At 49.8% G+C, this 27,204-nt stretch overlaps 1 protein-coding gene across 2 annotated transcripts in view; it reads left to right on the forward strand.

Moving 5' to 3' along the window:
* The window catches only part of LOC127586417 (tyrosine-protein kinase receptor UFO), a 119,243-nt gene extending 94,536 nt beyond the window's left edge, over window positions 1-24,707 (forward strand). For both annotated transcript variants that reach the window (XM_052044367.1, XM_052044368.1), the window contains 8 exons: window positions 4,418-4,513; window positions 5,905-5,982; window positions 6,440-6,532; window positions 9,258-9,379; window positions 11,376-11,485; window positions 12,746-12,905; window positions 15,875-16,011; window positions 18,431-24,707. In XM_052044367.1, the coding sequence (XP_051900327.1) occupies window positions 4,418-4,513; window positions 5,905-5,982; window positions 6,440-6,532; window positions 9,258-9,379; window positions 11,376-11,485; window positions 12,746-12,905; window positions 15,875-16,011; window positions 18,431-18,851 (1,217 nt within the window). In that variant the 3' untranslated portion in view covers window positions 18,852-24,707. The remainder of the gene's footprint in view (window positions 1-4,417; window positions 4,514-5,904; window positions 5,983-6,439; window positions 6,533-9,257; window positions 9,380-11,375; window positions 11,486-12,745; window positions 12,906-15,874; window positions 16,012-18,430) is intronic.
* Window positions 24,708-27,204: the final 2,497 nt, after the last annotated feature.

Below are 27,204 nucleotides of genomic sequence, written 5' to 3' on the forward strand. Positions count from 1 at the left end.
ACCCGAGCTGCCCGTAAGTCGGGAGTGGGTGGGAGAAGGTCACAGAAACATCAGTGACGAGAGCGAGCAGGCGTGGGAAGGGCGACCGCCAGCCGGCCTCGCGGACTCCATGAGTGAACGAGTGAGTCTGCTCAGTGCTCCCGGCTCTGCTCGGCCCCACCCGGCCCCCCATTGCTGAGGCTCGGGGAGGGGGCAGTGGGGAAGAGAAGGCTGTGGAAATGCCCCATTCCCACCCGACAGAAGACGCCTGCGGTCCCGCAGCAGCCAGCAAATCCACTCCCATCCATCCCGCCGGTCTCCCAAACGCTCGCTCGGATGTATGGGGTGTCCGTGTCAGGCATTCACAACCCAGGGAGGACCTGTGACTTAAGTACTTCTTATCTCAGGTGGTTGTGAGTCTTTGGAACTCCTTGTCGGAGGGAACTGTTACAGCAAAGTCCTTGAATATACCTAAAGCTGAGATCGATAGGTTTGTAATCAGGAGGGAATCGAGGTTAAGGGCAAAAGGTTTGAAAACAGCCTTGAGGAATATCAGATCGTGATCCTATTGAATGATGGAACAAACTTGAATGTTCCCACTTCTTAAATCCCAAGGCTGATGATGCCCTGACTTTGGCATAGTTTTATACTGAGCTTGTTAAGTCTAGTTGGATACCTCCCATCGCCTAAAGAATCAAACACTCGTTCATCCATTCTACTATTGGCCGTGGCCAGGAGACCAGTGTTAATATTAGGTGCAAACAGGGAGGTTAGGATGGTCCTTTCCAGACCAGAGATTGGATAGGCTGGGTTTATTCTCCTTTGAGTGGAGCAGGGAACTGGTAGAGATGCACAAAATTACCAAGGGTTTTGAAAAGGAGAGCCTTGTAAGACTCTTGAACAGATCTCTTGTATGTTAAAGAGGAACACTTGTACTTACAATCTACCTCGTCATGCTCCTTGTACCTCATTGTCTACCTGCACTGTACTTTCTCCGTAACAGTAACTGTAACACTACATTGGTAAATTAGTTTATTATTGCCACATGTACCAAGGTACAGTGAAAAACTTCGTTTGGCATGTTATCCATACAGACGATTTCATCACATCAGTACATGGAGGTAGTACAAGGGAAAAGCAATAACAGAATGCAGAATATAGTGTTACAGTTACAGAGGAAGTGCAGTTCAAGTAGACAATAAGGTGCGAGGCCATGACGAGGTAGACTGTGAGGTCAAAAGCCCATCTTCTCGTACAAGAGGTTCATTCAAGTGTCTTATAACAGTGGGACAGAAGCTGTCCTTGAGCCTGGTCGTACAGCATATGGTTTCAAGCTTCTGTATCTTCTGCCCAATGGAAGGGGGGAGAAGAAAGAATATCAAGGGTGGGTGGGGTCTTTGATTATGCTGGCTGCTTTACCGAGGCAGCAAGAAGTATAGACAGAGTCCATGGAGGGGAGGCTGGTTTCCGTGACGTGCTGAGCTGTGTCCACAACTCCCTGCAGTTTCTTGTGGTCCCGGGCACAGCAGTTGCCGTACCAAGCCGCAACATATCCGGATAGGATGCTTTCTATGGTGCATCTATAAAAATTGATGAGGGTCGACGAGGACATGACGAGTTTCTCTAGCCTCCTCAGGAAGTGGAGAGGCACTGGTGAGCTTCCTTGTCTGTGGCATCTATGTGATTGGACCTGGACAGGCTATTGGTGATGTCTACACCTATTCTGCATTCTGTTATTGCTTTACCCTTGTACTATCTTGCCGTACTTATGTTTTGAAATGATCTGTATGGATGGCATGCAAAACTAAGTTTTTCACTGTATCTCAGTACATGTGACAATAATAAACCAACTGACTGTTGGTGGGGAAGAGGTCAGATTCAGGAGGGAGATGAGGAGACTTTTCTTTGTACCCAACGAGACGTGGAATCAGATTCCATTGTAACTTACTGAAGGAAATTGATGTGATCGTAAAGGGAAACATTTAAGAGCGGCAGGAAAAGACCAGGCAGTGGGACCAAGGTGACATCACCTTGAAAGGGCAGATCTGTCCATCTTGTGACAGAAGATTCCACAAGGTGGACAGATGGAGGCAAAGATGACCCTGAGCTTTGAAAACGTGGCTGAAATATGTTAAAGGCTGGGGAACTGGCAACCAGTTACCAGGGAAATGTGTGGGGTTGGTGATGGTGGGGAGGAGAGTCAGACACCTCTGCACTTATTGGAAAATAACATGGAGAAAATGCTGGTCTCTCTCTCAAGCTCAAAATTTAAAACTTTTTTTTTGCAAAGCTGTGTACTAACGTCCAGCTTGCCAGCAGAAGGTCTGGCTGGTGCCTTGGGCTGATTTGTTGAGCTTGATGTTCCCCACATTGGGACCCAGCCAATGAAAGTTGGCCCGGTTCTCCGCCTTGAACCCCTTCCCAGCTTATTCCGGGGTTTGGGAATGCCCTGGTGCTCCTCCAACTGGACACAGCAAAAATAAAACACGGACTTTTCCTAAAGCCAAACAAGAGGCCGATGCTGGGAATGTTTCATGTTGTTTAGCCTGTAGTTGCTGTGCTATAGAGAGAGGCGGGCACATCTATTCTTAGACCCACTGTGCAAGCTTCTCCCAATCTGCTCACTGGTTTTTGGGTGGTCTTTGGAGCCCTATCAACTTTAACCTTTTTGCCATTTTACCAAAGCGGTTCTATGGGAAGCATTTAGTGTTTTTAAATTTCTTTTCATGGATGTTTGAGACTGGAAAGCAAGTAGCAAACCAGGCTTTCGAGAATGGATGTGGGTGATAGACTGATCCCAAACCCTCTGCTGGTTTCATGGATGAGTCTCTGCTTCCTCCTGGAGAGAGAATGTGCCTGGATTTATTTATCAAGCACACACACACGCACGCACGCACGCACATGCACACGCACACGCACACGCACACGCACACGCACACACCTGGGAAATTGCCAGATTTGATCTGAAGTCTTTGATAGTTAACGATAATTACTGGGACTCTAGGGAGCTCAAGGGTGAACTCAAACTGACTGAAGACATAAAACAACCCCACCCCTGCAGCACAACACATGGTGGCCCAGCACCATACAACCTGTGTGCTTGGTTATAGCCTCTACATTCCAGTTCTTAGCTACACACAATTGGTGCTTGTGGTGGCACAGTAATGTAGAGGTTAGCGTAACACTATTACTGCCCCAGTGACCCGGGTTCAATTCCGGCCGCTGTCTGTAAGGAGTTTGTCCGTTCTCCCCGTGTGTCTGTGTGGGTTTCCTCCGGGTGCTCCGGTTTCCTCCCACATTCCAAAGACATAACAGGTTAGGAAGTTGTGGGCACGCTATGTTGGCGCCGGAAGAGTGGCGACACTTGCGGGCTGCCTCCAGCACATTCTGAGTAACGCAAACAGATGCATTTCACGATGTGTTTCGATGTGACTAATAAATAAATATCTTAAATATCTACCGTTGCCGGCCGCCTCGTCCTCCGCTCATGCTATTGGCTGTCCCACCTGCCCGTCCTCTGGTCCTCCCATCCTTCCCAGCCAGTCACAAAGGCCTGATGTCGGCATCAATCACTCTTTTCCCAATCTCCATTATTTTATAATCGGTGTTCAGCAATTTAAGAAGTTGCTTCCTTTTACATCCGCTGGGTCTGTCCTCCTGGGCTGCTCACAGCCATGTCCAGCAGCAAAAGGCCAATGCTGCCTTAAAATCTCCCATGTTATTCTCCTCAGTTGCTCCATGAAGGAGTGTCTCAACTTTACCCCCAATTCTTTGGGAAAAGTATTTCCTCCGAAACTCTGTTATTAGAGGCAGGGTGGTGTGGTTGGTACCTATGGGATCCCTCGGTCATTTCAAGGACCTCACCCCCACCTGTCCCTAATGTGATTCCTGACAGGTAGAATCACTCAATTCTAATATTCTCAAGTCAGGTCATATACACCAGTACGGTGAGGTCCAGGTACAATGAGAAACTTGCTTGCAGCAGCGTCACAGGGACGTAGGTACAGACAACACGCAGAATATAAATTATACATAAAATTATACTATTCAGTGAAGAAAAAGACAACATCCTGTAGATGCTGTCAACGGTGCGGAGGGCTGTGCCTGTGATGGACCGGGCTGTGTCCACTACTCTCTGCAGCCTCTTGCGTTCCTGTGCATTGAAATTGCCATCCCAGGCCGTGATGCAACCAGTGAGGATACTTTCTACAGTGCATCTGTAGAAGTTTGTTACAAGTATTTGGTGATATGTCAAATCTCCTTAAGTTTCTGGGTCGTGAATTAAATTAGCTGTTACTCATTGTGATTCTGCTTCCCATAAGAACTTGCTCATCTTTGTTGCAGGTGTCAGAGTGAACAGATCAGCTCTCTGATCGACAGTGAGACCGTTAACCCTTGATCTTTGTCTCCTCCCCTTCCCCTGCCCTTACCGCCGCAGTGAACACTCTGGGAATCAGCGATGACCTCAAAGAGAAACTCCAAGATGTGATGATTGACCGACACAAGTTGGCCCTGGGCAAGACCCTCGGTGAAGGTAAGTGTGTGAGGTCCAGGGGATGGAATGATGTAACCTGCAGTGATGGTGATGTATTACTGGCAGGGATCCAGCGATCGGCTCACAATGCCAGGAGTGACTGATGCCAATTGGCGATGCTGAGATGCATTCACCAAACAGACCTTGAGGCTGATAGCCTGACAGGTCCTTAACTGTGCACACGGGCACAGGCGCGAGACTGGGCATATGCCAGCCCAGTCCGAGCTTGCTTGTGCGCTTGTGCAGGCCCAGTGTTACATGCCCCCAAACTCTTGGAGACGGAGAGTTTTTAGCGGGGCTCTAAGGGAGCAGAATTGTCCCCAAAGTCACTCTGCTCCAATTTTCATAGTATAACACCCTGTTTTGAGAGTTATGTATTTCTAGACAAGGGGCAACTTTTTTACCCAGAGGGTGGTCCGTATATGGAATGAGCTGCCAGAGGAAGTGGTTGAGGCGGTACATTAACAATATTTAAAAGGCCCTGAGACAGGTAGATGGACAGGAAAGGTTTGGAGGGATATGGGCCAAATGCAAGCAAATGGGACTGGCTTAGATGGGAATCTTGGTTGGCATGGACTGGTTGGGTCAAAGGGCCTGTTTCTGTGCTGTATGACTCTACATTGCTGCAAAACAAAGTGTGGTTAAATGTCTTCTCTCAGAGAGTGTTGAATCTCTGGAATTCTCTGCCACTGAGGATGGTGGAGATTGGATCATTAAATATATTTAAGGTAGTGATAGATAAATATTTGAAAGATCGAGGAATTGAGGGCTACGGGGAACTGGCACAGAAGAGGAGTTAAGGCCTAGGATAGATTAGCTGAGATCATATGGAATGGTGGGGCAGACTTGAGGGGCCGAGTGGCCTACTCCTGCTCCTATTTTCTCCTGTGTTGTGTTCTAGACTCTGATGTTTCTGTGGCTCCCTCCAGGAGTTATGTGATCTACAGCCAATCAGTGGGATTGGGATAGGATTGGAGTTTCATTGGGGTCAGTGCTAGGAATGGATTGGGACTGGGGTCGATGTTGGGAGAGGTGGGGTCAGGGTTCAGGTTGAGGTTTGGGGGTCAGGGGTAGAGTTGAAGTGGGGATGGACCCAGGGATCCAAATTTGGAAGGCAGAAAGTCCTGGGCACTTCTTTGTAGAACCTGGACTCAGCCTCTTGAGGAGCGAGGCTATTGCCAAATCCATTTGCTGCATTTAGGAGTGGAAGGAGCCCATTCAAGCCCTTCAAGTCTGTTCCAGCAACTTTGGCTGATCTTCTCCCCAGGCCTGTCAGAACGAGGCCAGTTTGAGAGCAGCAGGTGACTTGCTTATGGAGCAGTGCTGGGATGTCTTGCCTTGACTCAGTTGGCGTCGATCTCCACCTCACGCTAATTTGTTTCCTTAACCAGGGGAGTTCGGTTCAGTAATGGAAGGACAATTAAACCAGGATGACTACTTTCTCAAGGTGGCCGTGAAGACGATGAAAAGTAAGTTTGACAAGCACAGGTTTTCTTCCCCAAACCACCTTCTGACTGGGGACGAGACATAAGAGCAAAAAAAACAAACAGCTGGAGGAACTCAGCGGGTCAGACAACATCTGTGGAGGGAAATGGACAGTTGACGTTTCGGGTCGAGACCCTTCATTTAGACCATGTATTCGTGCCGTGCTGGTCACTGGTCAAACTTCCTGTGTTCCCTGAGTGTTAGAGGCGGAGGGGTGGGGGGGTGGTGGGGGGGATAGGTAATGGGTGGGAGAGGAAAGGGGTCTGTGGGGAGGGGATGTCGATCGTTTACGGGATGAGTTCAGAGATTGGTGGGGACTGCCCCTGACCTTCTTAACCCCCCTCACCTCTGCCACGCCAACCTCTTGAGGTCCCGCGGACTGACCCGTGGACTGTCATGGTTGACTCCCTCCTGGGCTGACCCCTCTTTCATTTCCCGCAGTTGCGATCTGTACCCGGACCGAAATGGAGGACTTCCTCCGGGAAGCTGTCTGCATGAAAGAGTTCGACCACCCCAATGTCATGCGCCTGCTGGGTAAGACCATCTACGCGGTTTGCTTTATAGCCAGTGTTGTGGACCCTGATCCCTTGGCCAGTGTGGTGGTCCACGCAGAGCTGTGTACAAAACACCACCGATATCGCCAAACTTATGTTCCGTTTTGCCTCAGATTTAAAGAATCAGTGCAAGGTCGCCCTGTTCTCTTCCAGTGATGTCCCGTGAAGGCAGCCTCCAGTTGATGAAAACTCTGCCACTGGGGGTAGGGATGTGGTGGGACACTTCACTCCTGGGACTCATTCAACTGTTACACACCCTGCTCCCCTCTGGAATCCACCTCAGGGTTGAAGTCCCAGAGATGACGACTATTCTCAGGGTTGACATCATGACGCTGATCCCTCATGGGTTGACCCCTCGTGGCTGATCACTCACTATCTGATCTGCCTCAGGGTTTACTTCTCGGGGTTGATCGCTCCTGGGTTTGCGCCTCTGGGACTGACCTCTCGGAATTGACCTCTAGGAGTTGACCTCTCGTGAGCCCTCTGGGTTGACCACTCCTGGGTTAGCCACTCCTGGACTGACCCCTCCGGGCTTACCTCTCAGTGTTGACCTATCGTGACCCCTCCAGTAGTGACCTCTTGGGGTTGACCCCTCTGGGTTGACCCCTCAGAGGACAACAGTTTCAACCTCAAAACCCATGAGGAGGTTTTGTCCTGTCCTGCTGCACACCCATTGTTCTTCTCTCCTCCCCTCCCCTCCCCTCCCCTCCCCTCCCCTCCCCTCCCCTCCCCTCCTCATCCCCTCCCCTCCCCTCCCCTCCCCTCTCCTCCCCTCCTCACCCCCTCACTCCGCTCCCCTCCCCTCCCCTCCCCTCATCACCCCCTCACTCCGCTCCCCTCCCCTCCCCTCCCCTCATCACCCCCTCACTCCGCTCCCCTCCCCTCCCCTCATCACCCCCTCACTCCGCTCCCCTCCCCTCCCCTCATCACCCCCTCTCCTCCCCTCCCCTCCCCTCCCCTCCCCTCATCACCCCCTCTCCTCCCCTCCCCTCCCCTCCCCTCCCCTCGTCACCCCCTCACTCCCCTCCCCTCCCCTCCACTCCCCTCCCCTCCCCTCCCCTCATCACCCCCTCCCCTCCCCTCCCCTCCCCTCGTCACCCCCTCACTCCCCTCCCCTCTCCTCCCCTCCCCTCATCACCCCCTCCCTCCCCTCCCCTCCCCTCATCACCCCCTCACTCCGCTCCCCTCCCCTCCCCTCCCCTCATCACCCCCTCTCCTCCCCTCCCCTCCCCTCCTCACCCCCTCACTCCCCTCCCCTCCCCTCCCCTCGTCACCCCCTCACTCCCCTCCCCTCCCCTCGTCACCCCCTCACTCCCCTCCCCTCCACTCCCCTCCCCTCCCCTCCCCTCCCCTCCCCTCCCCTCGTCACCCCCTCACTCCCCTCCCCTCTCCTCCCCTCCCCTCATCACCCCCTCCCCTCCCCTCCCCTCCCCTCCCTTCCCTCACAGCTCACTGTCACCACTCTCCGCCACCTTCTCCTCCCCTCACAGTCACTCTCTCCTCCTCCCTTATCTCCCCCCCTCCCACTCCACTCCCGCTCCCCTCCTCTCCCCATCCCCCTCCGTTTCCCTGACCCAGCCCCGCCCGCCGGTGTCGGCCTAGATTCCTCACTCTGTCGGGGGCGGGGATTGAACCCACGCTCTCCTGACTCCGTGGGTTAATCCTCTGAGTTCTGGCCCAGCAGCGAGGTGGAGATGGTGGAGGGGGTCAGGGCGAGGACTGGCGAGGGTTGGGTGTGGAGCAGGTGTGGGATCGCACTGGCCTCAGGGAGCTGATCTCTGGGAATCCTGGGCAGGCATCCAGGGAGGGTCTCCGGAGAAGGTGAAGTTCCGGACTGGTCAGAAGACAGAGGTCTACGCGGGGAAGCAGTGGAGGCTGCCTCATTAAATATATTTAAGACACAGTTGGATAGATTTTTGCATAGTAGGGGAACTAAGGGTTATGGGGGAAAGGCAGGTAGGTGGATCTGAGTCCACGGCCAGATCAGCCATGATCTTATTGAATGGCGGAGTGGGCTTGACGGGCCAGATGGCCTCTTCCTGCTCCTATTTCTGATGTCTCGGAGGGTAACTGGGCTGGAGATGGTTGGAGAACGGGAAGAACTGGACTCTGGTTTCTATTAACCAGCAAGATATCTCACTCCTGTCTCGTCCCACATCCCGAAGACGTGCAGGTCGGTAGGTTAATCGGCCACTGTAAATTATCCCTAGAGTGTGGGTGAGGGGTAGAGTCTGGGGGGATATGATGGGAATGTGGGGAGAATAAAATAGGGATAAGTGTAAATGGGTGCTCGATGGTCGGCATGGAGTTGTTGGGCCGAAGGGCCTGTTTCTGCGCTGTGTGACCCTGAGATTGACACAACCTCCCGGTCTCAGCCTAGCTGTGCCAAGACCGAGGGTCACCAGGCCAGTTCTGCAATGAATCTTGTTTGCAGCACAAACCTCTGCCTCGGTGACCTGGGTTTGATCCTGACCTCTGGCGCTCCCTGTGTGGAGTCTGCACGTTCTCCCTGTGACCGCGTGGGATCCCACCCCACCCTCGGGTGCTCCGGTTCCCTCCCACATCCCAGAAGACGCGCGGTTATTGGGTTAATTGGTTGCTGCCCGTGTGTGGGTGAGCGGGGGACGTTGATGGGTGGCTGATGGTTGGTACAGACCTGGTTTGTGCTGTGTGTACTTCTGACATCTTGGCTCTTGTGTGTGCAGGGGTGTGTCTGCAGAGTCACGAGAACGAAGGCTTTCCCTCACCAGTGGTCATTCTGCCCTTCATGAAGCACGGGGACCTCCACAGCTTCCTGCTCTACTCTCGCCTTGGGGAGAACCCTGTGGTAAGAGCCTGACTCCATCTCGTCCCACCGGCCACCCAGGGGTAGTCCGACCCCACCTGCCTCTCACAGGTCCCCCTCTCCCTCCCGTCAGCCGGCCACAGTAAAGTCTTCAGGAGCACCTGCGGCTGTGCAAGGCGCTATAATAATGCAGCAGACGATCTGCTGGAAGAACTTGGCGGGTCGAGCAGCATCTGTTGGGGGAGAGGAATTGTCGGCACTTTGGGTCCTCCGACAGATTCCTTTCCTCCCACAGATGCTGCTCGACCCGCTGAATGTTCGTTGCTCCAGATTCCAGTGTTTGCGGTCTCTCGTGTCCCCGCTACAAGATGGCAAAGCCTCCCCACCCAATAGCACGCCCAGCCAGCACCACCACCTATTGCGTCATCCAGTCTCTCCTGGCCCCTTCGTCCTCTGCAACATTCCCAACTTTTCCCAGTTCGGGTTGACGAGTCTTCACCAGAAACGTTCACTGCTTCTCCCTTCGCGGATGCTGCCTGACCTGCTGAGTGTTTTCCAGCAGCTTCTGCTTTTGTGTCAGCTTTCCGGCATCTGCAGGTTTTTTTTGCTGTTCAGTGGGGAGTGACCCGCTGCCTGGAGCCTGCCGCTGTTCATGTAATGACCCGCAGAGAGCAGGCGCGAGCAAGCTTGCTCATTCCACTTCCCAAAGGGAGTGTGTTGCTTAAGTTTCATATGGTTATTAATCTCAAAGAACAACAGGTTCAAATTTCTGTGGCACATCAGTGATAATAACAGGAAGCTATTCCTGATGGAGGTGCAAGTGATTTTTAATATCATCTGCTGTGATTGTGTGTCGCTCACCTTGTTAACTCTGAAACTGCTGTAGAGAAAGCAAAAGGTTCTGAAGGATAGAAACAAAACATGCCCGAGATACTCAGCAGGTCAGGCAGCATCTGTGGAGAGGAAAACAGAGCGAAAGCTTCAGGTCCTGATGAAGGTCATCGACCTGTAAGGTTATCTCTGATCTTCACAGACGCCACCTGACATTAGCTGCTGGAATCTGGAGCAAAAAGCAAATTCCCGAGGAACTCAGTGGGTCGAGCAGCATCTGTGGAGGCAGGGGATGGGATAACAGAGGTTTATCTCTGTTCTCCAACCTGCTGAGTTCTCCGGCAGTTTGGTTCTTTGCACCGTTGTTAGAAGCAGGTTCAGCCGGTGCATGGAACAGGTGCGCCATCTGCTGCCCACTCTGCTCTCCTGCAGCCACAGTTCCCACATGGAACATGCAGCTTCTCTCCCTCTCAGCAGCCTACAGCCACCCTCCTCCCCCAAACCCCCACCCACGTTGCCCCCCCTTGAACTTGGCTGCAGATTCAAGCCCCACTCCAGACTGAAGGTCGTTGCACTGCTGAGGGAGAGCTGCACTGTTGGAGGTGTTACCTTCTAAATGCAGGCTATAAGCTGTCTCAGGGTGGGATATATTGGGATCTTGCTGTGCACACATTGGCTGTGGATTTCCACCTTACAACAGTGACTACACTTCAGAAGAGGGAAGCCATCACCTCCGTGATTTTTCTTTTTCATCTTTCTCCTCCCTCAATCTCTCTTCCTGTTTACACTGCTCAATCTCTTTCTCTCTCCCCCTCCCCCTTTCTCTCTCATCTCCCTTTCTCTCTCTGACTCTTTGTCTCTCTCTCTCATTCTGTCTCACTATCTCTCTATCCCTTTCTCTCTGACTCTCTCTCTCTCTCATTCCCTATCTTCCTATCTCTCTCTCCCTTTCTCTCTCTGTCTCTCTCATTCTCTGTCTCCCTATCTCTCTGTTTCTCTCTCTCTCTCTATCTCTCTCTCCCTCTGACTCTCTGTCTCTCTTTCTCATTCTGTCTCCCTATCTCTCTCTCTCTCTCTTGTCTCCCTTTCTCTCTCTCTGACTCTCTCTGTCTCTCTGTCTCTCTCTCTCTGTCTCCCTATCTCTCGCCACCTCTCGACTCTCCCCCAGGATCCCTGTGAGATGTTGATGATGTTCTTTCCCTTGCAGTACCTCCCGATGCAGACCCTGGTGAAGTTCATGGTCGACGTTGCCCGGGGAATGGAGTACCTCAGCAACAAGAACTTCATCCACAGGGACCTGGCTGCTCGCAACTGCATGTGAGTCGGGGTGGGATCAGCCCTGCGCTCCCCCACAGTGCCCAACATCCCAACCGGCAGACTGTTTCACAGCGGCAACATCACGTCTGAGCCCGATCCTGACACCCAAGTTCAAAGTCGAGTTTATTGTCATCTGTACATGTGTGCAGAGGTGCAGTGAAAAACTTAGTTGCAGCAGCATCACAGGCACAGAGCATCAGATAAGCAGCATTCACAAGAAAATCATAAAACATAAATTATACACAACTTTAACAAGAATGAACACAATTAGAACAAAAAAAAACTAAGTCCATGCTAGTGCAAAGTGATCAAAGTGATCCCAGTGTTGCTATACTGAGGTAGTGATTAGGGTTGTGCAGGTTGGTTCAAGAACCAAATGGTTGAAGGGAAGTAGCTGTTCTTGAACCTGGTGGTGTGGGACTTCAGGCTTCTGTACCTCCTGCCCGATGGTAGCTGCGAGAAGTTGGCATGGCCCAGATGGTGGGGATCTTTGATGATGGATGTTGCCTTCTTGAGCCAGCGCCTCCTGTAGATACTCCTGATGGTGGGGAGGGATGTGTCCGTGATCTATTGGGCTGATCCATTACTCTCTGCGGATTCTTATGTTCCTGTGTATTTGAATTGCCGTCCCAGACCATGATGCAACCGGTCAGGATACTTTGAGCAGTACATCTGTAGAAGTTCGTGTTCACTGACAAGTCAAACCTCCTTAACTTACTAAGCGATAGGTTTGGGGTTGTGCAGGTCATTCAGGAACCGGATGGTGGCAGGGAAGTAGCTGTTTCTGAACCTGGTGGTGTGGGGCTTCAGGCTTGCTCGGAAGTGGGAAAATTGCACACAAAATCAAAAATTATACAAGCGAGTTACGCCAGTGAACTTGGTAACGCTCACTGGGTCGGGACAAGACTGACTCTGCCCTCTGTAGCCCACAGCATTGAAGATCACTGCAGTGGCTTAGCAGGGCACCGGCTGGAATCAGCCAAACATCAGGCATGTTCCAGGACAGCTGCACAGACCCTTTCCAAGCACAGGACTGGGTGTGAGTGGGAACACAGGCAACAGAGTCTTGAATAATCTTATCCATGAGGGAGTCAATCAGGAGCAGCCAGAACCCTTTATGCTTTGGCACCAGGCATATCCCAGCCAATAATGAGGAGAGTTTAATCACACAGTTAGCGTCAGTGAAAATCTGTGGGCTGTGGGTGGGTTAAAGTGATCTCTCTGTTCATTATTTTCCTCTCTCTCGCTCTCTCGTCGTAGGTTAAATGAAAATATGAACGTCTGTGTGGCTGATTTTGGACTTTCCAAAAAAATTTACAACGGGGATTACTATCGCCAGGGCCGAATCTCGAAGATGCCCGTGAAGTGGATCGCGATCGAGAGCCTGGCGGACAGAGTTTACACAAGCAAGAGTGACGTGGTATGTAGGCTGAATGTCGAGGCCCTTGGAAGTTTAATCTCATCATTCTGAGAAAGTAGAGACGCTGGCACCCCTTCCTGGTGATTGCATCTATGTGCTGGGTGTTGAAACTCTTATGGAGTTTCCCTGATAGCTGAACAGTAAATCAGACCAGAAGACGTCAGGCACCAACACTGCGCTGCTCGTGTGACTGATCTTATCCCAGTACAGTGGCCATCGGGGAGCTCCCTTCCTGTACACCTGCTGTCCGCCAGGTGAGGGTGCTCCTGAGGCACTGCTGGGTCAAGGACATTGAGCTGGTGGTAATGCAATGGATTGGTAGTATGCTCCCCTCTCAGGACGCTGTGTGACTCGTAGGGGGTCTCTCCAGCCTTCCTGCTCAGTGGTGGAGTTTGTAGTTTGGGAGGTGTTGGGATGAGGCAGCGGTTCACCCTGGGGGTAGTGCGCTCTGCGGGGACAGGCTACAGTGACGTGTGTCAGTGGCTAACATAATTCAACTGGGTTTTGAAGTGTCATGTTAACATAGAACATAGAACACTGCAGCACAGTACAGGCCCTTCGGCCCACAATGTTGTGCCGACATTTTATCCTGCTCTAAGATCTATCTAACCCTTCCCTCCCACATAGCCCCCTATTTTTCTATCATTCATGTGTCTATCTAAGAGTCTCTTAAATGTCCCTAATGTATCTGCCCCCACAACCTCTGCCGGCAGTGCGTTCCACGCACCCACCACTCTCTGTGTAAAAAACTTACCCCTGATATCCCCCTTATACCTTCCTCCAATCACCTTAAAATTATGTTCCCTCGTGTTAGCCATTGTCGCCCTGGGAAAAAGTCTCTGACTGCCCTCTTGATCTATGCCTCTTGTACACCTCTGTCAAGTCGCCTCTCATCCTCCTTCTCTCCAAAGAGAAAAGCCCCAGCTCACTCAACCTATCCTCATAAGACATGCTCTCCAATCCAGGCAACATCCTGGTAAATCCCCTCTGCACCCTCTCTAAAGCTTCCATCCTTTCTACAACGAGGTGACCAGGGAGGTCTTGGATGGATGCGGAAAGGATGTTTCCTCTTGTATCCAGAAACTAGGAATTACCATTTAAAAGAGGTCACCTGAGTAAGAGAGAGATGATTGAGCGTGTGTTTGCACTGGGGAGGGTGCAGAGGAGATTCACCAGGATGTTGCCTGGAAGGAGTGCTTCAGTTATGAGGAGAGACGGGATAGGCTGGGTCTATTTTCCCTGGAGCAGAGAAGGCTGAGGGGAGCCCTGATAGAGGTGCACAAAATTATAAGGGGCATAGATAAAGTGAATAGTAGGAAGGTTTTCCATGTAGCAGAAGTATCTAAAACCAGAGGACGTGGGTTTAGGGTAAGGAGGTAAGAGGTGTAGAGGGGATCTGAGGAAGAACCCTTTCACCCAGAGGGCGGCTGGAATCTGGAATGCACTGCCTGCGGGAGCGGTGGAGACAGAGGCTCTCACAACATTCATCTAGGTGAATGGGAGGTGACAGACCAAGTGCTGATAAGTGGGATTAGTGTGTGGATGGGCCCTTGTTGGTTGGTATGGACGTGATGGGCCAAAGGGCCTGTTTCTGTGCTGTGTGACGCTGAGGTGATGCGTCTTTGGAACTCTCTTCCTCAAAGGAAGGTGGAGAAAAAACCTTCAAACGTTTTTAGGGCAGAGGTAGGTGAATTGTTGGTGAACAAAGAGGTGAAAGGTTACCACGACCGGTGTGAAGGCAGCATTGGTGTTACGGTGAGATCAGCCACGAATTTACTGATTCGTGGATTCACTTGAGAGGCCAAGCAGTCTGTTCCTGATTCTAATTTATTTGTTTTTAATGACTCCCCCAAACCCTCCTCTTTTGGTCCTTCAACAACACAAGGCACTAAGCACTATTTAGTCACACCTTGAAGCCCTAACGCTAGGCTACTGGAGTTGCTAGTGCCTGTTGTTGGGTGGTCGTCATGCCGACCATCAAAGGCCTATCCACATTCTATTCTGATAAAGGTTTATAAAATTATGAGAGGCATAGATAGGGTAGACACAATCTTTTATCCCAGGGTAGAAATGTTGAATACTAGAGGGCATAGCTTTAAGGTGAGAGGGGGGAAAGTTTAAACGGAATGGACGGGGAAAGTTTTTTTACACAGAGGGTGGTGGGTGCCTGGAACAGGCGGCCAGGGGTGGTGGTGGGAGCAGATACAACAGTGGCAATTCAAGAGGCTGTTAGACAGAGACATGAATGTGCAGGGACTGGAGGGATAGGGCTCATGTGCAGGCAGAAGGGGTTAGTTTAATTTGGCATCGTGTTCAGCACAGGCATTGTGGGCTGAAGGGACTGTCCCTGTGCTGTACTCTTCTACGGAGACACAAGAGATTCTGCAGCTGCTGGAATCTGGAGCAATACACAAAAAGTGCTGGAGGAACTCAGCGGGTCAGGCAGCATCCGTAGAGGGAAATAAACAGTCGACGTTTCGGGCCGAGACCCTTCATCAGGACTGGAAAGGAAGAGGGCAGAAGCCGGAATAAGAAGGTGGGGAGCACACACAAGGCAGGGGATGGGCGAGATCAGGTGATAGGTGAGTCCAGGTGAGAGGGGGAAGGTAGGTGGGGGGGGGGGGAGAAGATGTAATAAGCTGAGAGGTGATACGTAGATGAGGCAAAGGGCTGAAGAAGAAGGAATCCAGTAGGAGAGAGCAGTGGACCACGGAATAAAGGAGGAGATGGGCAGGTCGTCAAGGTGGGGGAAGGGAGCCACAGGAATAAGGGAAGACAAAGGAGTGAGGGGGGGGGAGAAAAAGAAGGGGCGGGGTTACCAGAAGTTGGGGAAAGTGATGTTGAGGCCATCAGGTTGGAGATTCCTAAGGTAGAATATGAGGTGTTGTACCTCCAACCTGTTCTATACCGTTCACAAGCATTCAGCCTGCGGTGTGGGACACAGCTTGACTGGTTCTCTCTGTTTGCAGTGGTCCTACGGTGTCACCATGTGGGAGATCGCCACCCGCGGGCAGACCCCGTACCCTGGGGTGGAGAACAGCGAGATCTATGACTATCTCCGGCAGGGCAACAGGCTGAAGCAACCCCCTGACTGTCTGGACGCACTGTAAGGACCTCATCCAAAACCTGCTGCATTCTCTAACTCGGGTTACCGAGAATTCTTTCTATTTCAGGATAATGTTACTCAATATGTTTGTAGATTCATTCCTGGGCACGGAATTTTTATGGACAAGTGGAATATTGCCTGGAACGGCTTATCTTCCTACAGGTCCTCCCCGGGTTCTGAGCCCGTGCGTACCAGCGAGTGTTTGGGAGGTCGGCAGAGTGGATGAGGAGGGATTTGCTGGCTGCTAGGGGGCTGCAGACACCTTCTGCCGGGTGGAGAACGGGGCATTTCCGCGAGCCTTCTCCCCTCAACGATCGGGGGCTGGGTGGAGCCGGGAGCACTGAGTGGGCTCTCTCACGGAGTCAGTGAGGCCGGCTGGTGGCCGCTCTTCCTGCACCAGCTCGCTTTCCCGTCACCGCCGCTTCTGTGACCCTCTCCCCCACACACTGTTGCCGTTTACTTCCGACTTACGGACAGTCCGGATTACGAGGAGTTCTCAGAAACTCTCCAGTGAGCAGAGTGAGGGTCACCTGTCAGACTTCCAGCTGTCCTAAGTGCGAAGAGGTACTGGCGAAGGTTCGAAGTGTATTACGTGGGTCCAGGCATGTGGGGAAGTGAGGCAAGCATCAGGTTTTCCTCTTTGAATGGGGGTCTTATGGAATCATCCAGCACAGAAACAGGCCCTTCAGCCCACCATGTAAATGCTGACCATCGAATACTCACCTGCAGTAACACACAAACTCAGAGGGTCAGGCAGCATCTGTGGAGGGAGAAGTTTTGGGTCGAGACATCGACTGTCCATTTCCCTCCACAGATGCTGCCCGACCCGCTGAGTTGCTCCAGTGGCTTTTGCATAGTTTTCTGTGCCTTGGAAATTCAAAGCCTCTTTTAGATACTGTCTAAACATTGTGAGATTCTGTGGCTTCACTGCCTCCTCAGGAGGTCAGTCCCAGAACGTTAATCAGGGAGGTTTTCAGAATTCATTTGGGCGAGCTTTGGAAAAATTCTGACTGCAAGTGATTGCGGAGGGTAGACACGACGGCTTGAACTGACCCCAGGGGCCCTCTGCTGTTCCCATTGTGGTCCAGGTTGTCAGATCTGAAAGGTGGCGAGGATCTAATTTATTCAGCCTCTTAAAGGGGAAGTACTTGAAAAAGAATTTGGGTAAATTTGGGGAATTGAGATTAAGGGGATAGACAGCGGAGAGATTTTTGACCATGCTCTACAATTCTCTGGTAGATGTGTGTGACACAGTGGCGCAGCTGTAGAGCCGTTGCCTCACAACGCCAGAGACCCCGGTTCGATCCTGACCTCAGGTGCTGTCAGTGTGGAGTTTGCACCTTCTCCCTGTGACTGTGTGGGTTTCCCCCGGGTGCTCCGGTTTCCTCCCACATCCCAATGGTGTGCAGGTCAGGCAATAGGTTAATTGGCCATTGTAGATTGCCCCTGGTGTGTGGGTGAGGGGTAGAATCTGGGGGGAGTTGATGGGAATGTGGGGAGAAAATAAGAAACTGCAGAGAGTTGTGGACACAGCTCAGCACATCACCGAAACCATGGACTCTGTCTACGCTTCTTGCTGCCCTGGTAAGGCAACCAGCGTAATCAAAGACCCCGTCCACCCCGGACATTCTCTCTTCTCCCCCCTCCCATCGGGCAGAAGATACAGAAGCCTGAAAGCACGTACCACCAGGCTCAAGGACAGCTTCTATCCCACTGCTATAAGACTATTGAATGGTCCCCTAGTACAATAAGATGGACTCTTGACCTCACAACCTACCTCGTTATGGCCTTGCACCTTATTGTCTGCCTGCACTGCACTTTCTCTGTAACTGTAACACTATATTCTGCATTCTGTTATTGTTTTTTTTATAGAAGATAAGATATCTTTATTAGTCACATGTACATCGAAACACACAGTGAAATGCATCTTTTGCGTAGAGTGTTCTGGGGGCAGCCCGCAAGTGTCGCCACGCTTCCGGCGCCAACATAGCATGCCTACAACTTCCTAACCCGTACGTCTTTGGAATGTGGGAGTAAACCGGAGCACCCGGAGGAAACCCACGCAGACACAGGGAGAACGTACAAACTGCTTACTGACAGTGGCCGGAATTGAACCCGGGTCGCTGGCACTGTAATAACGTTACGCTAACCGCTACGCTAGTGCTCAGTGCACTGATGTGATGAAGTGATCTGTATGATGGCATGCAAAATGAAGGGTTTCACTGTACCTCGGTACATGTGACAAAAATAATTTACTAATTTACCGAAATAAAAATGGGATTAATGTAAGATGAGTGTAAATGGGTGGTTGGTGGTCAGCACTGTTTCGATGGGCTGAAGGGCCTGCTTCCTTGCTGTATCTCTCTATGACTCTGTCTTGGTTTGTGATCCTACCATTGACCCTGCTTCCTCTCTGCAGGTACGAATTGATGTACTATTGCTGGCAGCTGAATCCGAGAGAACGGCCAACCTTCGAGATCATCTGCTGTCAGCTGGAGAAGATTCTGGAAGACCTGCCGGCCCCTACGGACCCGGAGGAGATCCTCTACGTCAACATGGAGGATGCCTGCGGGAGGCGGGATAGCGGCTGCGAGCAGGGAGCGGTGGGAGGCAGGGACCTTGAGGAGTGCCTGAAGGACTCCATCTCGCAGTTCTCCAAGGCGCCCACCACCACGATGGTTGATGTGCACCAGCCGGACGCAGTTGACCGCTACGTCCTGTGCCCGCCCCCCGAGACGGCACGGCTCATGGCGATGGCCTCACTCACCGGCGCCAACGACCCATGCTCGCTGGCCGATGACATTCCACTGGAGGAGATGTGCGGGAAGGACTGCAAGTGAATGTGGTGGCTTGCTGGTCTCGCTCTCCGTGTTTACGGGTGTCCTGCCTGCAACAACCACTCCATCCATCTGCAAGCAGACACTGCCAGAAGTCACCTTAACCACATTGGTGTGGGGGACAATCTACTGGCAAAACAACTGCAGCAACTAGGGCCAATTCTTACAGACAACCAATCAAATCAACCATTCCCAAATCTATTGGGCCCAAACCCCTCGTATTCCATGAATTTCAAAGTTTTCCACTTGTCTTAATGCTTGGCATCCTCCGTTCCCTTTTAAAACAGAGTTGAAGAGATGAAATGTCTCCAGACCTACATCTAGCAGGAACTGCCGTTCCCTCGTCATCTCCCCAGCTTCCCATCCCAGTGACCAGTGACGCCATGCTGCTGAGTCATGCATGCAGACCCGCTGTCTGCAGTTAGAGCCAAACGAGAACCGGATCCCAAGCACCTTTTGGAATTTTAATCCAGTTTCTGTTGGGGTCTTGGGGGAAGTCAGCCATCACAGAGCTAAGCACGCTGGGAGGTTTTCATGTGAACCCAGCTGGCACTGAGGTGAAGAGTCAAAGTTCTAAGTTTTGGGCGAATCTTGCACTCTGTAACTTTTCTATTTGGCAACGGGAAAAAAAGAAATATTTGATATTTAGAAACACGACCATTGATCAGATGAGGTTTTCCTCAAAATTAATATTTTCCTTAACTATTTATGATAAAATTGGAATGACTGGGAGAAACTTTTATAGTGAAGTGTAGACAATCAGAGAACCTGTAGCTCGTCCTGAGAAAACGTCACTTCTTCCTGTATCTCCCTGGTGGACTCAATGCCACCTCCTGTTGACAAATACAAATGTGAGGATCCTTATTGTGTTACAGGGATACAGTTAGCATTCCCTCAGTGGAAGGGACTTTCTCAAGCACCATAACAAACACATAGACATCACTCAAAGGTTGCTGCAGTCAGAATGCTGAGAACTTTGTACCAGTCTCCAAGGCTGGGTAGGTACAGACACTGTGATCTCTCTGCCTGTTGAGCACACCACACTTTCGACTCACTTGCACACATTGGGAAGAGGACCTGACCATAGATTCCAGCACCAATGTCAGAGCACTGGTTGAATTATTTGGTACTTTGCTTCTGGGATTAAGTGCAGGTTCAATAGGTCAATGCCACAGATTAGCCTGGGCCTCTTCCTGTTTATTGGACCATTGGTAGTGTGGTGGGTCAGCACTTCCTATTGCAACCTTAACCAGTAGAGACTTCATTTGCTTTTTGCACAGTTGGCTATTTTTGCAGTCTTTTTACCGCGTCTCAGGTTTGAACCCTTTTGCAAACCAGGCCTCCAGCAGTACAGAACGGGAGGCAAATAGGCCGGGAGAGTGACTGGCCTATTAGGCAAATAGGCCAGGAGAGTGAAAGATTGGTAGTGGTGCTTTGGTGGCCAAGACACCGATACTTGAGGGTGACCACCAAGTTCTGAGAATCAGTGTCCACCTCAAGGGACAGAACGAGTTGAATTTTGGATGCCCAACTGCAGCTATTTTCAAAGAAACCTCTTTGGGCATGGAACGGTTTCGGCCATCAAGTCCCAACTGGGGGACTTTCAGGGTCTGGGCAATTTGAGGGCTTTGTCCTAAATGAGCAAATAAACTAGATTGCTTACGATATTTTTTGTGAGGCATTCGACCTCTGGCACCCTCTGACATGCTGGGGGAGTTGGCACTCATTAAGAGGGCTGTTGTGTTGTTGAACCAATCACCTTCCAGATTCTTATTCCATTGATGGTACACTGAGGAGTCTGGGATACTCACTGTCTGCATTTGGGAGTATCAACCAATCAAAAGCTGACTTTTTTTAATTGATGTATCATGTGGAATTTGCTGTTGTTGATTTTTTTAATTCCTTGTGAATAAACTGTTCCCCCCACATTAACATACTATGTCATAGAGTCATACAGCACGGAAACAGGCCCTTCAGCCCTACTGGTCCATGCTGACCAAGATGCCCACCCAAGCTAGTCCCACTTGCTCGCATTTGGCCCAAAATGTTTGTCCTCAACTTGACAACTTGCTGCAGTGGCCCTACACAACCCAGGGGCTTAACCAGGGACAGGAATTGGGCCCACCCTTCTCCTCGAGCATTCTACACAACCAACAACACCAGGAGTAGTCGTCCACTGCTAACATGACGCAGTTAATGGGACCAAGCTTGCGGGAATGATCGAGCAGAAAAATTATCACTGGTCCCAATTGAACTGTGCCTGATGCCAATATCACAATGTATTGATGTTGTCGCTGAAGTTGGATATTCTCCAATTACATTGTACAACTGCCCCAAATAATGCTGGGCTGCTATTGATTGTAGATAAAGCCCAAGATTAATTGCCATTATGAAGAACTCATGTGGCATGCCCTAAACTGTGAAGGACAATCTTTCTTTAGGAAAGACCAAGACTTCCATCATCTTCACTAGAAGCTTGTAGGAGGTGTGGACATTAGACCGTGTCCTATCACACACAGTGGACGGGGTCCCCAGGAACTTCAGTGGTCCAGCACTTGCAGACCTGGATGCTCCAACCCAAGGTTGCAACTTCCAATTAACTTCCTTGGACGTCAGCATTAGAAACAGCGGCCAACAGTGGACTCCCAATGGACACCCAACTGGTCATGGGCATGTAGAAGGGGCAATGAACTCTCTTGCCATCCCAAGAACAAATCTGAGTAAAGTAGAACTCCATCCTCCACACGAGAAGGAGTAGGAAGCAGGCGTGAAAGCTGAGGGAGACCCACGTCACCGTTGATTCTGCATTAATAGCACAATCCCTTTGAAAATGGACAACTCTTTCCACATAAGACAGCAACTCCAACTGAGTTCTCCCTCTCAGAGTGAGTCAGGATACCGTCTGGGGGCAGCCTGCGACTTTCCACCTTTCGATCGGGAACTCAAGAGTTAATGTTGGAAGGTTAGGAAGGTTACCATCTCCAGCTGGAGATCCTACCACACGGTAGCCCCACTGACTGCTCCACCCCTAGACTCCTCCCATTGGACATCCAATGTGTCGACTTGATCAATGTCTGGCTTTTTGTTATCTGTTTGGATGATTTTGGGACAATCCTTTCCCAGCATTTTTATATCTGAAATATAAAAGGGATGAATGGATTTATTTTTTGCAGTTAGAAAACCTTTTTCTCTTGGTGTCCTGGAGAGTAATCCTCATTGCCTGAGCCTCTGTTTGGTAGAAGGCAGCATTTCCCACCAGCTGTGATGTAAAGTGGGCTAACACTGACCTCACTTCAGCATGCCCTGTGCGGAAACCCCTCCTGTACCCTCATCTTTGGACCAGTTCCTGTTAACTGTGAAACCAGAATTGGAACTTGTGGGCAATGGAATAGCTTTTTGGCCTCAATTCACCCTTAATAATTCAATTGGTAAAATCCATTCCAGTTGGCTCTCACTGTGTGATCCACTGCACGTTTTATTACTTCCCACGTACACAGTGCCTTGACACCCCCGCAATACCATTCACCAGAATGTCTTGAAATGACAATGAACTTGAAGCAGGGCCCTGCTGTGTTCACTTCAGCCGTGGGGAGGGTAACTGGTCATATAATTAAAGGGACATGCTTAAGCAGTTGTTTCTTCAGACATCATTGGATGGAAAGAGGCTTTCCTATTACAAAATAGGAGGCCACTCAGCCCCTCACTGCCAGAGTCAACAGCTGCATTAACCACACTGCCAACAGCCTGATTATCTAAGACGACCTGCCTTTTAATGAACTCAATTGTCTGGCATGTTGTATGCATCTACGTGTTTGTGTCTGTCTGTGCCTGTCTACCTGTGTGTTGTATTTTGTGTGGTGTGTGTTTCTGTCTGTGTCTGGCTGTCTGTGTGTTGTACTTTGTCTGGTGTGTTTATCTTTCTGTCTGTATCTGCCTGTCTGTATGTTGTATTTTGTGTGGTGTATGTATCTGTCTGTGTGTTGTATTTTGTGTGATGTGTGTATCTGTCTGTCTGTCTGCGTCTGACTGTCTGTATGTTGTATTTTGTGTGTGTTGTGTTTATCCGAACAAGTTTTATGAGCGTATGGTTTGAGCATGTATAAATTTTATAAAATGGGACCCATCCTTGGGATCACGACCTTTCACAGAGGACTAACTCTTTATTTCAGGAGAAACCCTTATACATGTGTAAGAGGTATAAACACTGAAGCTTTGAGGAAATGGGTGTAGTCACTCCAGGTTCTGGGGTGGAGCACATCGACTGCTCTGTGACACCAGGTTACAATGAGGGGAATGGATGGATGTACAGTCTGTGTAGAATGCAATGGCCCAGACACTACGTCAGTGTATATTTAGATATAAGAGTTATTCATTACAAAAAATAAAGTGCCAGAAACACTCAGCAGGTCAGACAGCATCTGTGGAAAGAGGAACAGAGTTAACGTTTCAGGTCAGATCTAACAAAGTGTCTTAAACCTGAGACATTAACTGTGTCTCTCTCCACAGATGCTGCCTGTCCTGCTGAGTGTTTCTGGCACCTTCGCCGCTATAAAAACCACATGCTGGTAATGTGATCCTTGCAGACACTGGGGAAAGGGAAGTTCCGTTCGACGCTGTTTCCAGTGGGTTGGCTTTGGCTGCTAGTTCAGTCACTAACTAGTTACGCTGGGCAATTAATGTGTGGAAATTCCACTTTGTGGAAGGGTAATGAGGCCAGGACTGAGCCACCTGGAGGAGTAGAGCAAAAGCATCTTAACTCAGCCTCATACCTAGCCTGAAAGCAGAAAGTATGCAGCTCCCCTGAACCAAAATTCATCTTTAAAGAATATAGGATAAATTTGATTGTTGGGAGCAGTGTGACCTTGACCTTTGTGGTTTGGAGTCAAGGTGTTGTGTACTACTTTGCCAGGTATCTTGCCTCTCAACTGTTGGGCTTTAGTAAGGTGGAAACTATTGGCATACATCTGTTCAATATTATGGGTTAGAAACATTCCAAGGGAGTGAATGGCCAAGTGCATTGATTTGCATTTCTCTCAGACCTCCTTGTGAACCACCTGGGCAACACCATGGAATGGCCACTACCGCACAATGCCAATGACCCAGGTTCAATCCTGACCTCCAGTACTGTCTGTGTGGAGTTTGCATGTCCTCCCTGTGACCGTGTGGGTCTCCCCCCACCAGCTGCTGCGGCTTCCTGCCACATCCCAAAGACGTGGGGGGTTGGTGGGCTAGTTGGCTACTGTAAATTGCCCCCAGTGTAGAGGCGAGTGGTAGGATCTTGGGGGAGTTGATGGGAACGTGAGGAAAATAAAATGGGATTAATGCAGGATTAGTATCAATGGGTGGTTGATGGTTGACCCGGACTCGATGGGCTGAAGGGCCTGTTTCTGTGTTGTACGACTCCAAGACTCCATCCTGCCCTCAGGTTTCTTAGTAATCCATGACCTTTCTTGTCCATTTCCCTTACTCCCACCCCCCCCCCCACAACTTCTTTACTCCATCTCCCCCACTCTCCATCCTCTATTTTCACAGTAAGCTCGGTATTCTTTGTGCTAGTTCTACCGAGAAATGGGATTATACATCCGAGCATCAGGAAGAAGGAAATCTTGTCTCAAACCAAACCAACAGAGAGCACCTACCACCGATCCAAGCAGTTGACTCCAGATGAAGCTGTTATTATCTAATTGTTAAACTTTGCAGGTCTCTTTACAGAAGTTTTATAGAAATATTTTATACAAGTGTATATACTTTGATATAAGCTGTAATTAATTGCATCCATTAGTTGCTGCTCAAGCTGAGCTGTATCCTGGCTAAACATCGATGTACATGCTTTTATTAAATAAATCCTCTTTATTAGTCTGATTGTCGTTGGTCTGTTACATTAGCAGAGCTAAAATAAATCAGATATAGTTTGTATTGTGAAACCTTACAACGGCAAAAACTTAGAAACTAGGAGCAGGAGAGGCCATTCTGCCCTCTGTGTCAGCTCCACCATTCAATCGGCTGATCATCCATCTCAGTACCATTATAAAGAGAGGGATGTCTTCGACCTGTTTCTCTCCCCACAGATGCTGCCTGACCTGCTGTGTTTCCAGCATTTTGTGTTTTTATTTCAGATTTCAATAACTTTTTTTTAACTTTCAACATATTCCCCACGCTCTCCCCACGATACCCATTGATTCTAGAAATCTATCTGTCTCCTTACATATATTCAGGAACATGGCCTCCACCACCTGTGGTAACGAATGCCACAGGTTCACCATCGTTTGAGTGAAGAAACATCTTTTCATCTCAGTTCTAAATGTCTTGCCCCCAATCCTGAACCCCAGTCCCAATCCCCATAACCAGAGGTAACATCTAGCTATCTAGCCCTGTCAGAAGATGGGACGGTGAGGATGTGTTGGGGGCAGTTAGACAGGAGTGGGGGATTGGGATGGAAAGGAAGGGGCTTGTTGTTGAGTACCATGTTAGGTAAGGCAGGTGGGTGGGATGCGTTTGGGTCCTAATGTTGAGGGTGGAGTGTTTGGGGAAGGGTGACTGAGATATTTAAGGTGGGGTGTTTTTGGGAGGGAGGGGAGTTTGGGCAGGGGTATGTTGGTGGTTGTTTGAGGAGGGTTGTTTGGTGTGGGATATCTGAGATATTTGGAGTGGGGTGTTTTGGCAGGGAGGGGTGATTGACGTGGATCCTTTGGGGAGGAGTGTGCTTGGGGCAAAGTCTCTATGAAATTTGTAACATGTATTTTGGCAGAATGTTTGGGATGGGAAGTGATGTACTCTCAATAAAAACGCTGTCCAAGACACATATTACACTTCATCCAGACAACAATGTTCTGTCTCTCATAATGAAGCAAAGCCCATGCTGTGCCCCCACGTGGTAGAAATATTCTCCCCACACCCATCCCTGCCCCATCCCTGCCCCATCCCTGCCCCATTCCTGTCCCATCCCTTCCAACCTTGTTGAGGTCAGTAGGGGGTCTCAACCAGTCAGACATGTGTATTTACACTGAGTTTAACAGCCGTTCGTTTTCCTGACCTTTACATTGGACCTGAAACATTCCAAACCCTGCGGGAACATGGAACAAATCCACATCCATTAGCAGTCAGTCCCTCTGACAATCTCTCTGCCAAACTGGCTGATTTGCCAAGCCTGAACTTAACTAAGGATGTTGATGGCTGCTGGTTATTGCATGTCAGACTCAGAATCAGGCTTATTATCACTGATTTGTATGTTGTGAAATTTGTTGTTTTGTGGCAGCAGCACAGTGCGAAGACGTAAAGTTACTATAAATTACAAAGTAAATAAATAGTGCAAACGAAAGGAATAATGAAGTAGTGTTCATGGGTTTGTGACATGTCTGCGTATAATGGCTGAAAATTGATTTGGAGTGTTGATATTTATTGAAACTTTGATATCTGTGATTTTCCAAGCTAACTTTACCAGCACTCAGTTTGATTTGAACAGGTTTTAGTCAATAAATTCCACTTTCCAAGGGCCAATTGATAATTATTTCAGTTTGCTATTGACCTGGTACATAATTCTTGTTCAATATTGTCTCGCCTTGCTCCGTGTAGCCCATTCCACAGACACCGTCATCTTGACTGTGATGTCACAAGAACCTTCTCGCAACATCATAAAGCATTTTAACTCTGTCATGAATCTCCATGTGTTAACCCTCTATTTAAAGTTGGACACATCTTGGCAAAGCAAGTGGTTATCATAACTCTTCACTGATCTTCCAACCCATTGTTGGCTTAACTTCCAACCCGGTGCCTTGTTTCCCACTCCGTGTAAGATTCACTTGCTTACCAGCCATCTCCCACATCTGTTGATCTCTTCCCTCTGTTGTATGGCGGAGTGCTAGCTCTTCCTGAGGCATCGCACTGTCACAACCCTCGACTCCATCACCATGTAGCCAGTTACATGTCAGGTAGGAGACTCTTGTCCAGAATATCAGGGCAACAGAAGTGGACAGACTGTGAGAAACCAGCGTGCGGACAAATCAGGAAAGGTTTATCACTCGAAGTGCTGTTCCTTACTGGTTGATTTTTGGTGATGTCATTTCAGGGAGGGAATTTGTTCTGGAATTAAGAGGTTCCCCACGCCCTTTGGGAGAGCGGTAACTTGGTAATTGTTTTTTTATTGTCACGTGTACTGAGGTACAGTGATAAACTTTGTTTTGCATGTCATCCATACGGATCATTTCATCACATCAGTACATTGAGGTAGTACAAGGGAGAAGCAATAACAGAATGCAGAATATAGTGTTACAGTTACAGAGAAAGTGCAGTGCAGGCAGACAGTAAGGTGCAGGGGCCATGATGAGGTAGCTTGTGAGGTCAAGAGTCCCATCTTATT

Source organism: Pristis pectinata, chromosome 35, assembly GCF_009764475.1.
Source record: "Pristis pectinata isolate sPriPec2 chromosome 35, sPriPec2.1.pri, whole genome shotgun sequence".
In the NCBI taxonomy this organism is placed as follows: domain Eukaryota; kingdom Metazoa; phylum Chordata; class Chondrichthyes; order Rhinopristiformes; family Pristidae; genus Pristis; species Pristis pectinata.